The 13,882-nt window shown below is 35.6% G+C and overlaps 1 protein-coding gene across 1 annotated transcript in view; it reads right to left on the bottom strand.

Annotated features, from left to right (window-relative positions):
• Window positions 1–13,882, bottom strand: part of ralgps1 (Ral GEF with PH domain and SH3 binding motif 1) — a 188,470-nt gene that overhangs the window by 13,547 nt on the left and 161,041 nt on the right. The window contains exons 10-11 of the mRNA XM_067413501.1: window positions 5,431–5,568; window positions 3,048–3,141 (exon numbers count right to left, since the gene is read on the bottom strand). Of these exons, the coding sequence (XP_067269602.1) occupies window positions 3,048–3,141; window positions 5,431–5,568 (232 nt within the window). The remainder of the gene's footprint in view (window positions 1–3,047; window positions 3,142–5,430; window positions 5,569–13,882) is intronic.

The raw sequence follows: 13,882 nt of genomic DNA, 5'->3' as shown, positions 1-13,882 counted from the left end.
ACACACACACACACACACACACACACACACACACACACACACACACACACACACACACACACACACACACACACACACACACACAGCAAAATTGAATTATGCAGCAAAAAAAATAAATGATGCAGGTGGCCCTGGTACTTGACAAAAACAATTATTCATTCAAAGTTCATGAGTGTTTTAGAATGGAATGATTAAAAAAATCCTACACTTTTTAGGCACAAATGGCACACATTTCTGCAGATGACTTCTTTATTCTAGATCGGTTCCATAGAGCTCGCTGTAACAGCAGTGCCAGATGGCAGGACATGCTGTAAGTGTAGGCTAATGATTTTAAGACTGTGACCCTGGATTGCTGAGGTTTTCCAACCCCACAGACTGCCAGACGATGATGTCATTCCCCATAAACACAACTATTACACAGCAGTCCCATCTATTCCACCAAACCCATTCTCCTCTAGCGACCCTGCATCCTTTGGTGTTGTCAGAGGACCCAAAGTGCCTGAGACAACTCAAATGGAGGCCAGTGACTGTCTGAATGTCTAAATTTAACCACTTAATAATATGGTACAATGAATATACTTTCATAAATAGGAACATTGTTGGGTAAAAACCGAGTTGTCTTTTGTACAATACATTATTTTAATGATCTTTTAACCAGACACACTATTTTAAAACAATTTAAAACATATTTTTACACCCGAAATAGCTTCATTCCATCTTTATGACTACGTCTTTCTCTTTACTATGGTACAGACTCTATGTAAATGCTTTTGCATGACCTAGTTTCATCTGATACTGAAGCCAGCCAGGCAAGTCTTTTTTTTTTCTAAACAAACCATAGAAAAGACGTGTGCCAAAAAGACGTGTGACGTTATGCCAATGTGCCAAAAAGGTGTCTTTCTTCATTTTCTCATATGGAGTCGAGTTTGAAAGCTTTACCAGGCAAACAGCTTTAACTCATTACTGCCGGCAGTCAGAACGGGGCTCTAGAAATGATTCAGGGAGGTCAATTACACAAAGACAAAATAATCCTTCATTCCTAGAAGGAAACAACGCACGTAGATCTTGGTATATAATCACAGTATTATATGTTCAGTCTTTTATCTGACTGCATAAATCGTACTAAAATAAAACCCCTTTAAAATCCCATGTTAATTAAATATGTTAAATATTATATTAGACTATTGAAAAGCATGAAAAGTAGCTAAGATGTCTGTTTTCACCCTTAAAGCTATGTAACTTTCCCGTCTGCTAGAGGGCGCCTATTCAAAACAAAGACGTAGTTTGATGACAGAGTTTGAGCTCAGAATATTGGGTAATGTGATCTTCACCTCACAGCCGCTGGAAAAGAGTCAGGATAGGACTTCATGTTCATGGATGCGGTTATTAACGTTACTGTAGTATGAAGCAGAGCAGGACCGAGTGTCGAGGGAGCTGAGCAAGGCCGCTGGAGCGATTGTTTCGCGAAATGCAACACACGTCTCGCAAGCAGCAGGACTTTTATTATGATGGGACACAGTCGCCAGCGCTATTTACACTTTTCCGGTCATGAGTATGAGGTAACACAGCTCTGTTTATCATATTAGATACATTTAAGTGTGTTTAAAATGATGTGATGACATTACTCTGTGCGTTCGCTCAGCGCTGCTGTGACACTTGTTCACACTGCTAAGAGAAAAGCACTTCTGCAGAATAAAACTGGTAACGCAGATATGACGCGATTGACAAGGGACTCCCTCAGACGTCCTGGTTCATTGGTTAAAATAGCAATTTTCCCACGATTTACAAATAGTTAATATATTGCAAGAACTCAACTGAACAAAATATATAACATTGGTCTAGTGGTTTTTGGATATTTTACTTTAAAATGGTGATTTCTGCATTTCACACTTTAGAGGTCATGCCCTTCTTTAAACCATTATTTTGATATAAACAGGATGTGACAGACGAAAAGTAGGGAAACTATTTTACAAATTAACATATTGTCAAGCTCAACCATTAAACCTAAGTTATTGTATATGCATAGACTTTATTTATAGGAAACATAAACGTGTCAATAATTACAAACAAACATTCAGTGTCAAACTAGCAGCATTTTAATTTAGGTTTAGGTTTAACCCATACATTTTATTTTATTAATTTGATCAGATTAAATTATAAAATCATAATATTATTAAATTATAAATACAAATAAATTAAAAAATATTTTAAACAGCCAGCAGTCAACACCTAACTGGAAAATAACTGACACATCCACATGGAATCAGTGGAAATATGGGCATCCAGAGTTTTGCAGTTCCTGATGTTGCGTTTATAAGTGTCTAGACGGCAAGAAATTGGACCGCAATAAAACCACCTGCCCTTTATGCAAGACAGGCAGACAGGACCACACAGTAGGTTTGAAAAGAACTACCGGAGGAAACAGGGAAAACTCATTTAATGCTGATGAAAACATCAATGCTATGCTTGTCTTTGTAGAGGCAGAAAGCCACATACATGCATAAGGCATGTGTAGCATGTAACATTGAAGCATTTCTAAAATGATACTTTTACATTTTTCATAACATTTATTTTGTTATACATCACTACATTTGTACGGCACAATTTTTTTTCAGAAAACCATCTTATATAAGACTGTACTAGGAAAACACATTATGCGCTTCACAGTTTTTATGCAGCCTGAGGTAAAGGAAATGGGAATTATATTGTAGCATAAAGTCATGCCAAGCTGGTGCAGCTGTGGCTGGGAAAATTAGGTGTTTGGTCTGCCTTTAGGCCATGCAGACAAATCAAGTAGACATAAAGTCCACAGAAAGCACATGTTTTAATAAATACTATAGGCAGCTGGGCAAAATTAAGTGTTAAAACAAGAGAGGGTCTTGATTTATGGGGGTCTTACAGATGTGGGTAGTTTAAAGTGAAAGCTGGCATAAACATTTATGAAATGCAATAAATTGCAGGGCAGAACGCAAAGCAAAAGTCACCCAAAACAATCAATTAAGCTAAATAAAGGCTTCTGAGCATTACAATGTGTTAAGGTAACTTACATGTAATTGTCATCCTCCACAAACTTCTGAAGCTCCTCGATGTAGCGCACCGACATCAAATACTTCTGCACGTGTGGTAACATGACCAAATGATCTGTGGTGTAAAGAAATGTGGAGATAACATTTAAATGATCTCCTATCACCACATAGACAGTGTGCAGGTTTATAATTTTTCACTTTCCCTTTTTATTTATATTATATTTGAGTTCAATTCAATCATGGAACTCTAGAGGGTGCAGGCTGACAAGTCCTTTACATGAACTCTGCATCTGCTGATTGGCCTCTGCTGATCCTGCAGACATTGAGATTGCTTGTTCTACATTAAAAAAATCTTGTTCATTGTTTGATTAATATATGTCTATATATGCAGCAGCATATTTTACATGATCTGTGCATCTAATAGTAGCAGCAGAAAGTTCATACTTGCTCTGCATCAGCAATAATTAATGGAAGCAGCAATAATATCGCCATATTCAACAATATGCTAAAACTATTCAGAGAGTTGTCATATACACAGTATATATATATATATATATATATATATATATATATATATATATATATATATATATATATATATATATATATATATATATATATATATACAGTCTTGTTCAAAATAATAGCAGTACAATGTGACTAACCAGAATAATCAAGGTTTTTAGTATATTTTTTATTGCTACGTGGCAAACAAGTTACCAGTAGGTTCAGTAGATTGTCAGAAAACAAACAAGACCCAGCATTCATGATATGCACGCTCTTAAGGCTGTGCAATTGGGCAATTAGTTGAAAGGGGTGTGTTCAAAAAAATAGCAGTGTCTACCTTTGACTGTACAAACTCAAAACTATTTTGTACAAACATTTTTTTTTTCTGGGATTTAGCAATCCTGTGAATCACTAAACTAATATTTAGTTGTATGACCACAGTTTTTTAAAACTGCTTGACATCTGTGTGGCATGGAGTCAACCAACTTGTGGCACCTCTCAGCTGTTATTCCACTCCATGATTCTTTAACAACATTCCACAATTCATTCACATTTCTTGGTTTTGCTTCAGAAACAGCATTTTTGATATCACCCCACAAGTTCTCAATTGGATTAAGGTCTGGGGATTGGGCTGGCCACTCCATAACATTAATTTTGTTGGTTTGGAACCAAGACTTTGCCCGTTTACTATAGTGTTTTTGGTCATTGTCTTGTTGAAACAACCGTTTCAAGGGCATGTCCTCTTCAGCATAGGGCAACATGACCTCTTCAAGTATTTTAACATATGCAAACTGATCCATGATCCCTGGTATGCGATAAATAGGCCCAACACCATAGTAGGAGAAACATGCCCATATCATGATGCTTGCACCTCGTTGCTTCACTGTCTTCACTGTGTACTGTGGCTTGAATTCAGAGTTTGGGGGTCGTCTCACAAACTGCCTGTGGCCCTTGGACCCAAAAAGAACAATTTTACTCTCATCAGTCCACAAAATGTTCCTCCATTTCTCTTTAGGCCAGTTGATGTGTTCTTTGGCAAATTGTAACCTCTTCTGCACATGCCTTTTTTTTAACAGAGGGACTTTGCGGGGGATTCTTGAAAATAGATTAGCTTCACACAGACGTCTTCTAACTGTCACAGTACTTACAGGTAACTCCAGACTGTCTTTGATCATCCTGGAGGTGATCATTGGCTGAGCCTTTGCCATTCTGGTTATTCTTCTATCCATTTTGATGGTTGTCTTCCGTTTTCTTCCACGTCTCTCTGGTTTTGCTCTCCATTTTAAGGCATTGGAGATCATTTTAGCTGAACAGCCTATCATTTTTTGCACCTCTTTATAGGTTTTCCCCTCTCTAATCAACTTTTTAATCAAAGTACGCTGTTCTTCTGAACAATGTCTTGAACGACCCATTTTCCTCAGCTTTCAAATGCATGTTCAACAAGTGTTGGCTTCATCCTTAAATAGGGGCCACCTGATTCACACCTGTTTCTTCACAAAATTGATGACCTCAGTGATTGAATGCCACACTGCTATTTTTTTGAACACACCCCTTTCAACTAATTCAACTAATTGCCCAATTGCACAGCCTTAAGAGCGTGCATATCATGAATGCTGGGTCTTGTTTGTTTTCTGAGAATCTACTGAACCTACTGGTAACTTGTTTGCCACGTAGCAATAAAAAAATATACTAAAAACCTTGATTATTCTGGTTAGTCACATTGTACTGCTATTATTTTGAACAAGACTGTATATATATATATATATATATATATATATATATATATATATATATATATATATATATATATATATATATATATATATATATATATATATATATATATAATAGTAAAGGATGAAATGCAAAAATTAACATGTTTTTGAAAGCAACGTACCATAGTTACAGGAGACCTGTAGGTCAGAGATGATGCGCAGTAGATTGTTCATCTGATTGGTTCTTTGCTCAGTCTCGATAATGCTTTCAGAAGCAGGGTAGGCGGAGTCAATGTAGGTCATATCAAACAGGTAAATTCCTAATATAAACAGAGAAGAAAAAGTGTTTATATACATGGGTTGAGAGAGAGAGAATTTCATACTTAACATTTTCTCTGTTCTAATTTGTAATACAAAAGGTGAAATTCTGAATATAAACTAAAAATAAATAAATAAATATCATAAATATAGTCCATACAATTGCATTCAAAATGCAACGTTTGAATATGATCCTCTTCGGTGAGCTCTTTGTTGAATCAGTTGAAGAACAGTTCAAAAGATCTGATATATACACACTACGATTCAAAAGCCTGGGGTTAGTAGGAACAAAGTATCATGGTTTTCAAAAATGTTAAAAAGGTTAGTTTACCCAAAAATGAAAATTCTGTCATTAATTACTTACCCTCATGTTCATCTTCGGAACACAAATGAAGATATTTTTATTGAAATCCGATGGCTCAGAAAGGCCTTCATTGGCAGCAATGCCATTTCCTCTAAGGCACTAAAGACGTTGTTAAAAGTCCATCTCACTACAGTGGCTCTACAATAATTTTATGAAACGATGAGAATAGTTTTTATGTGCAAAAAAATAGAATACTACCCCGAAGCTAAGAACTTTGTTTACAAGCAGAGGAAGACGCGCCATATCTAAGCTGCTGAATTCTACATTGATTGTGCTTTAGGTCTGGGCATAGTGCTCAAAATGGTGCTAAAGTGTGCATTTCCTGGATGCCCGGACCGAAAGAAACGTCATATTCTCATGCATGCATCGTAGTATACGTCAGAGGCCCAGACGGAAGACAAGAACTTGTTGAATAAAGTTTTTATTTTTATGTATTTTTTTGCACACAAAATCTATTCTTGTTGCTTCATAAAACCATTGGAGAACTGGAATTGGTTCTCTGCTCAGTGTAGTGAGTGACTTTTTTAACAATGTCTTTTATGGGTCTTGAGAGAGGAAATGACATCAATGGTCAATGAAAATGGTCAATGGAGGCCTTTCTGAGCCATTGTATTTCATTAACAATATCTTCATTTGTGTTCCGAAGATGAACGGAGGTCTTACGGGTGTCGAACAACATGAAGGTAAGTAATTAATGACAGTATTTTTATTTTTGGGTGAACTAACCCTTTAAGTAGCAGGTGATGAATTGAGAAATCAACTTTCTCTTGAGCTTTTGATATATACAAAAGGTCATGGTAATATAGGGATATCCTGTAAGTTTCCCAGCTGAAAACATCCTTGTTAGTCAAAGAAAAGCTTTTATAGACACCAGGCCCAGAAAACGATCATGTTCGCATCTTGACGTCATTGACTGACGAAACACCACCTCTACAGAATAATAAGCACGTGTAATTCAGTAGCCCCGCCCAACGGCTCATCGGATCACGCTAGCCAGCCGCAATAAACATGCCGAAGAATATAGCAAGATATGCACTATTCCTGGTTGTGAAAGGACACAGTCGCTGCATAAGCTTCCTTTGGATCCCAATATTAGGAATGTGTGGTTGAACTTTATTTTTAATGAAGCTCCAGTTCAGGTGGTTAAGAAATGCTGTTCGCTTCATTCGTTTGTAAACAAATCTCACAATGCTATTTCTTCTATTGGATCTGACAGAAGGAATGGTGCAACTCACTAATGTGAGTAAAACATGTTTTTTATATGTAAAAGTATTGCATTGTTATAGATTGTTTTGCTATAGATTGTTCAGCATGCTGGACTCAGACATGTATGTGCCAGGGCTCGCAAAGCCCAACGTACCGGGCAGGCCGATGAATCTCATCATATTCCTTTCTGTTGTTCACTCTCTCTGGACTTGACCGTTGAAGGGTGCGCCTAGGTGTATGTGTGTGTGTGTGTGGTTCGCGCTTATATCAAACGATCGTGCAGGCTATGTAATACAAAAATAGTCCGATTTGATGAGAAATAAATCATTGTGTTTGTTTGATAAAGACGTACTTGAATCATTCCGGTTGCCGCTTTCAAAACAACCCCTCCATGATGTGAACTGAACTGAACTGAACTGACGGGCATAGATACGACAGGAGTTGAAGCTCATTAAATATGCAAATCTTATCAAATCCTAGCCGTGGGCGTTTACTTCCAAGTCTCCAGTGCAGAACGCCCATCAAAACCCAGAGTTTTGAAGAGAGCCTCAAAACCAGTGTAGAAAATAGCCTATTAATTAGTTATGATGTTTTGAATGTAAAAAACACACAAACATTATTAGTCGACCTCAGACAACAGTATTCTTTTTTTTTTAAAAGCCCGTTCATGATTCCTAATGAGAAATGCACCAAATCAGCATATTTGAAGGATCTCTGAGGGATCATGTGACACTGAAAACCGGAGTAATGACTGCTTTACTAATCACAGGAATTACTACATAAAACTACATTTTAACAATATAATTATTTAGTAATATTTAACAAAGCTGTTTTACTGTATTTTTGATCAAATAAATGTAGCCTCGGTGAGCACAAGAAAAGATTTTAACAAATCTTACCGAATCTTACCCAAACTTTTGAATGGAATATCTCCACCGCTTTTATCACCACAATATTCTTCAAAACGTCAACTTTTGCGCTTCATGGAATTGATTATAATGAGTAACTGATTAATTTTTTTCAGGTGACCTATTTGCAAGGTGGTGCAAATCAATCTATAAGGGATAATTCACCTAAAAAATTAAAAAAACAAACAAAAAAAAAAACTAATTGATCCCTTTCAAACAGATGTTCTACAGTATTTTGAGAGTATACTGCATTACACATCTAAACTGAGTGTTGTGAAACTTCAAGGCTTTCCACTTTAGTTGCCCCTTTTTTTTACTACATTTAAACACATAGTTCAGAGAGAACTCTCTCCAGGATTCTCTTGAACACTGATAATTGTCAGGTGACTGGGACCAAACTAAATGGGATGCAGCGTCTGGCCTGAAAAAAGTGGCCTGGAGCTGTTGTCTGAATGTTCATGCTTGCTTGTTAGAGTTCTGTTTCCGCTATAGGATTCATGAAGCAGCTTGCTAATCAGCAGGTAGAGGTTACGAGTCCGTTAATGAGTGCAGTTAGTCAATAACTGAAGAGTGAAGATGTACATTACACAGCCAGTGGGATGAGTCGGCTTTCTCACGCAAAGCCTAAAGACTATCCGTGGCTTAACTAGTATTAAATTACAGGAAGGTGAGAGTGGATGTTGTCAGTGAGTGAAGCCAGCAGAATAAGTTAGATCAGTAAACTGAATTGGTTCAAAAATAGTCCATGTGACTATGTGCACAAAACCCACCCACCCAGCTTTATTCAACAATTTCAAAGGTCTTAAGGGTATGGAATAAAACAAGTGTAAGTAATGGCACATTTTTCATTTTTGGTTGAACTAACCCTTTAAAAGTGAATCAGTGCAGCTAAAAAGTTCTCTCCCAGATGCCACACATGTTCTCTGTAATCATACACTGGTAAAATATGGTCAAATCGCTTTGACACCTGGTCTTTAGCTGGGATAAAGAGATCTTCTCTGTGGTTGACAGCTCTCATTACTGTTCAGATCAGATAAGTTTGTCATTAGCATGAAGAGTCTCTGATTTCTGGTGAAAAAAATACAGGGTTAACCTAATATGGAATGCTACGTTACCATTCAAAAGCTTGAGGTCAGTAAGATTCAGTTTTTAATTTAAAAAAAAAATGTTTTATACATGAATATTTATTTTTTAGCAAGGACATTACATTGATCAAAAAAGACATTTATAATGTCACAGTGGGCCCTATTTTAACGATCTGAAACGCAAGTGTCAAAGCGCGAAGCCCAAGTAACTTTGTGGGCGGGTCTCGGCGCTTTTGCTATTTTCTCGGCGGGATAAATGACTCTTGCGCCCGGCAAAAATCTAAAATGGGTTGGTCTGAAGTAGCTTCATTATTCATAGGTGTGGTTTGGCCGTAACGTGAATAAACCAATCAGAGCGTCATCCAACATTCCCTTTAAAAGCAGGTGCGCAAGTTCCATTATATGGAGCTAGAAATATGACTAAATGATCTGAATTTGAATTGTATAAATCTGAATTATTGACAAGTGTAATCTAACAAAATTGAATATTATGTTGCATTTTACATCGTTCTGAATTTGAATTTTTTTAAATTGTTGAATATAGATCCTTTGAAATTGAACACATCTGAAATGTTTTTATGTCGAAATTGTTTAGACATGTATTTTCAAACAGCAGATATTTTGTTCTGAATTAATCGACTGGAAATATTCAGTTTTTGAAAATACAGATTCAAGATTTCAGATGAAGAAGAAATTCAGATCATCAAATTCAATATTCTAAAATTCAGATCATCAAATTCAATATTCTAAAATTCAGATCATCAAATTCAATATTCTAAAATTCAGATCATCAAATTCAATATTCTAAAATTCAGATCATCAAATTCAATATTCTAAAATTCAGATCATCAAATTCAATGTTCTAAAATTCAGATCATCAAATTCAATATTCTAAAATTCAGATCATCAAATTCAATGTTCTAAAATTCAGATCATCAAATTCAATGTTCTAAAATTCAGATCCCAGAAATTCAGATCTTACAGAAAGTAGGCCAGAGGTCATCAGGGAAGAGTAAAGGATGTCAGAAAAATCCAACGGAGCACCATCTGATCATTTCATTTACTATTTGTAATGGAATAAAGAGAAAAGATCAAACAACCCCTTTATACTTTTTTGTTTATTTTAGATTAATGCACAGTAAAAGCGATTTTGGCTAGATTTCTCATTTTTCGTGTGATCGGGTTGGGTTTACCGCACAATTAAATAAGGTTGGGTACTGATTAATATTTTATATATCAGATAAACATTTTTTTCTGTGAAACGGGTTAAGTTGCACAGAAAAGTTGCCTGATCTAGGACCTGCCCTGTACAGTTTAAGAAGCAGTAGTCTTCTACTGCTATAAGACTACTATTTTGTTGAACAGACCTGGGCTGAATCTGAAATCGTCCCCTATACCCTCAAATACATACCTGCAAACAAGTTTCAAAATCCGGCCTATCAGGTAGAGTACAGAGTCAATTGTATGTACTGTACAGTGTATTGGGGGGATTTTTGGTGGTATAAATATATTGATTTTGTAGTAATATTCTCATCAGTGTTCTATCAGCTTTTACATAGGCCTGCTTAAATCTGCATATTTGTGATATTTACCCCAGGGCGTTATGTCATTTTATAAAGGCCATTTTTTAAATCTTATTAAATGTATGCATTTCATGTTCAATTCTTACATTTGATTAATAAATGCAGTTATATTAGTAAGACACTAGGGCTTTTACCAATCAAATTAATTAATTTAAACTGCAAAAATAAAACAGCAATGAATAATGTTATGAGATTGATGTTCTAAATGTTTGAATATACAAATAAAAAAATGCAATGATACTTTTAAACATGAAACTAAACCGCCAATAGGTGGCAGCAAGTGATCGTCTTAATAAGTGAGTCATTGAGTCGTTCATTCAAATGATTCATTCAAAATGCTGATTCATTCAGTTCAAAACACCGCGCTAAGTGTTGTTCCTTTGGAACTATATTCGTTGGTGAAATCATAGTTGAAATAGAACAAAATAAGTTTTTTGAGTCTAAAATGTAAGTACCTAATAATGAATTATGCTACACAATTCACGATTGCAATGTATTTGAAATCGTTTAGATTGCTGCTCACTTGTTTTGATTTCTCCATGAATGTCTCACAAAGAGACAGGCAGCGCCAGCCTCAACGCGACTTTGTTACCAGAGATACACTCCATTATCAGTCGCTGTTTACATTGAATATAATAATAAATAATTTATCTGGTTATTTTAATGTTTTATTTGTCCGGTCGGGAAAGTAAAACCCTCTTTGATTTGTCCCAGACAAAGATAATGTGGAGCCCTTACAGTCAGCCCTGTGTGTTCATTCATGATTTCCCTCGTGCTGTAAAGCGGAGGTGATTGGTTCATGTCATGAGCGCTGCCGTTTGCTTGAACCGAGGGCTACAGTGATCTGTGACTGTCACGCCATAGACTGTTAAAAATAGGTCACGCATCATTAGAGAATTTCCCATTATTATTGTTAACAACTTCACCCCCACCCCCAAAAGAAAACTCATTCATCTACATTCATTCACTCCTTCGAGTTAACTGTATTAGTGGACTAAAGTAGGGTATAGTGAGGGTTTAGGGGGGCAATTTTGGATTCAACCCTGGAGAACGACAGATGACGTCAAACGCTTAGACTTTCTTCACTAATCAGCGATTTGTAAATCACGCACGAAAAATGAGAAATCTAGCCGAAATCTCTTTTTCTGTGCATTAATCTAAAATAAACAAAAAATATAAAGGGGTTGTTTGATCTTTTCTCTTTATTCCATTACAAATAGTAAATGAAATGATCAGATGGTGCTCCGTTGGATTTTTCTGACATCCTTTACTCTTCCCTGATGACCTCTGGCCTACTTTCTGTAAGATCTGAATTTCTGCGATCTGAATTTTAGAACATTGAATTTGATGATCTGAATTTTAGAACATTGAATTTGATGATCTGAATTTTAGAATATTGAATTTGATGATCTGAATTTTAGAACATTGAATTTGATGATCTGAATTTTAGAACATTGAATTTGATGATCTGAATTTTAGAATATTGAATTTGATGATCTGAATTTTAGAATATTGAATTTGTTGATCTGAATTTTAGAATATTGAATTTGATGATCTGAATTTCTTCTTCATCTGAAATCTTGAATCTGTATTTTCAAAAACTGAATATTTCCAGTCGATTAATTCAGAACAAAATATCTGCTGTTTGAAAATACATGTCTAAACAATTTCGACATAAAAACATTTCAGATGTGTTCAATTTCAAAGGATCTATATTCAACAATTTAAAAAAATTCAAATTCAGAACGATGTAAAATGCAACATAATATTCAATTTTGTTAGATTACACTTTGTCAATAATTCAGATTTATACAATTCAAATTCAGATCATTTAGTCATATTTCTAGCTCCATACATTATGGATTATTATGGCGTATTTACCAGGCGCACGCCAGGAGTGGTTCACAGCCGAGGAGACTGATGTTCTTGTAAGAGCAGTGAAAGACAGAGGAGTTGTGTTGTATGGGGATGGGAGAAACATATATGTCTTGCCACTATTGGGCAAACAGCACTGATCCTTAATTACTAATTAGCCTGAATAATTTGTAAGCTAGATTTATGCCTATTTTTTCACATCTTCGTGGCACACCACAATAATTTCCGTCATCTCATGTGTTAATATTTTTTTAGTGTAACAATTTATGATTTGCAAAAATAACTGTTGCATCTGTGTATATTACATGAGCAAAGTGTATGCGCGTTGTGCACGCTATACATTATGGTCAAGCATGCGATAGCATAATGAACAACGCGCAACGCACCACTGACTTTAGACTAGGTTTTTTCTGGTCAGTGGCGCAACTGTTTAATGGAACAGCAAAATAGCACCAGGGATTGTTTGCGCCGGAACACGCCTCCTTTTTTGCGCTGAACCGCCCAGGGAGCGCAAGTTCATTCACTAGTTTAGCGACGTGCTTCTGTGGAGGGAAAAGCGCGCTTTGCGCGGGTGCAAAATAGGAATGACACATGCGTCGGCGTACAAAGTCAATTGCGCTGGGTGCAAGATAGGGCCCAAACTGTTTATATTTCTAATATATGCTGTATTTTGGGTTTTATGTTATATTTGATATTAAATGCTGTAACTTTACATTCATCAAAAATTGTATGAGTCAGTTATTTTTAACTAAAGTTTTTTTTTGTTATATTCGTTCAGTTTTTTTGAATTGTAATACTATATTACACATTATTTTTTATTGTATTTATTAAAAGAAATGCAACACTGGTGAGCATAAGAGACTTCTTTCAAAAATATCAATCTTACCGACCCCACACCTTTTAATGGTAAATGTGTCAAGGGGTAAATTAGGGGTGTCAAGCAATTCAAATGTTTACATTTTTAATTACACAATGTGGTGATTAATTTAATCACACATCAAATCTGGCTAAGAAAATTCCCCAAAAAATATAATTTAAAGTCTTTTTTTTATTTTTTAGAAAAGCATCAAATAGACTATAAAAAAAACTTTGAATTGTAGCTTTAATTGTTGAGTGTTTTTTTTTAACATAAAAGGCAATATATTACACACATATTTAGGCTTCAACAGCCAAGGGTGAGTAAATGAAGATTTTCATTTTTGGCTGAACAATGCATTTTTTTAAAATTAAATAAAATTAAACTAAAACTACCAGTAGGTGGCAATAAATGTCTAAATCATTCATTCATTCATTCA

Source organism: Pseudorasbora parva, chromosome 13, assembly GCF_024679245.1.
Source record: "Pseudorasbora parva isolate DD20220531a chromosome 13, ASM2467924v1, whole genome shotgun sequence".
Taxonomy (NCBI): domain Eukaryota; kingdom Metazoa; phylum Chordata; class Actinopteri; order Cypriniformes; family Gobionidae; genus Pseudorasbora; species Pseudorasbora parva.
This window is presented reverse-complemented; position numbering and strand designations above follow the sequence as displayed.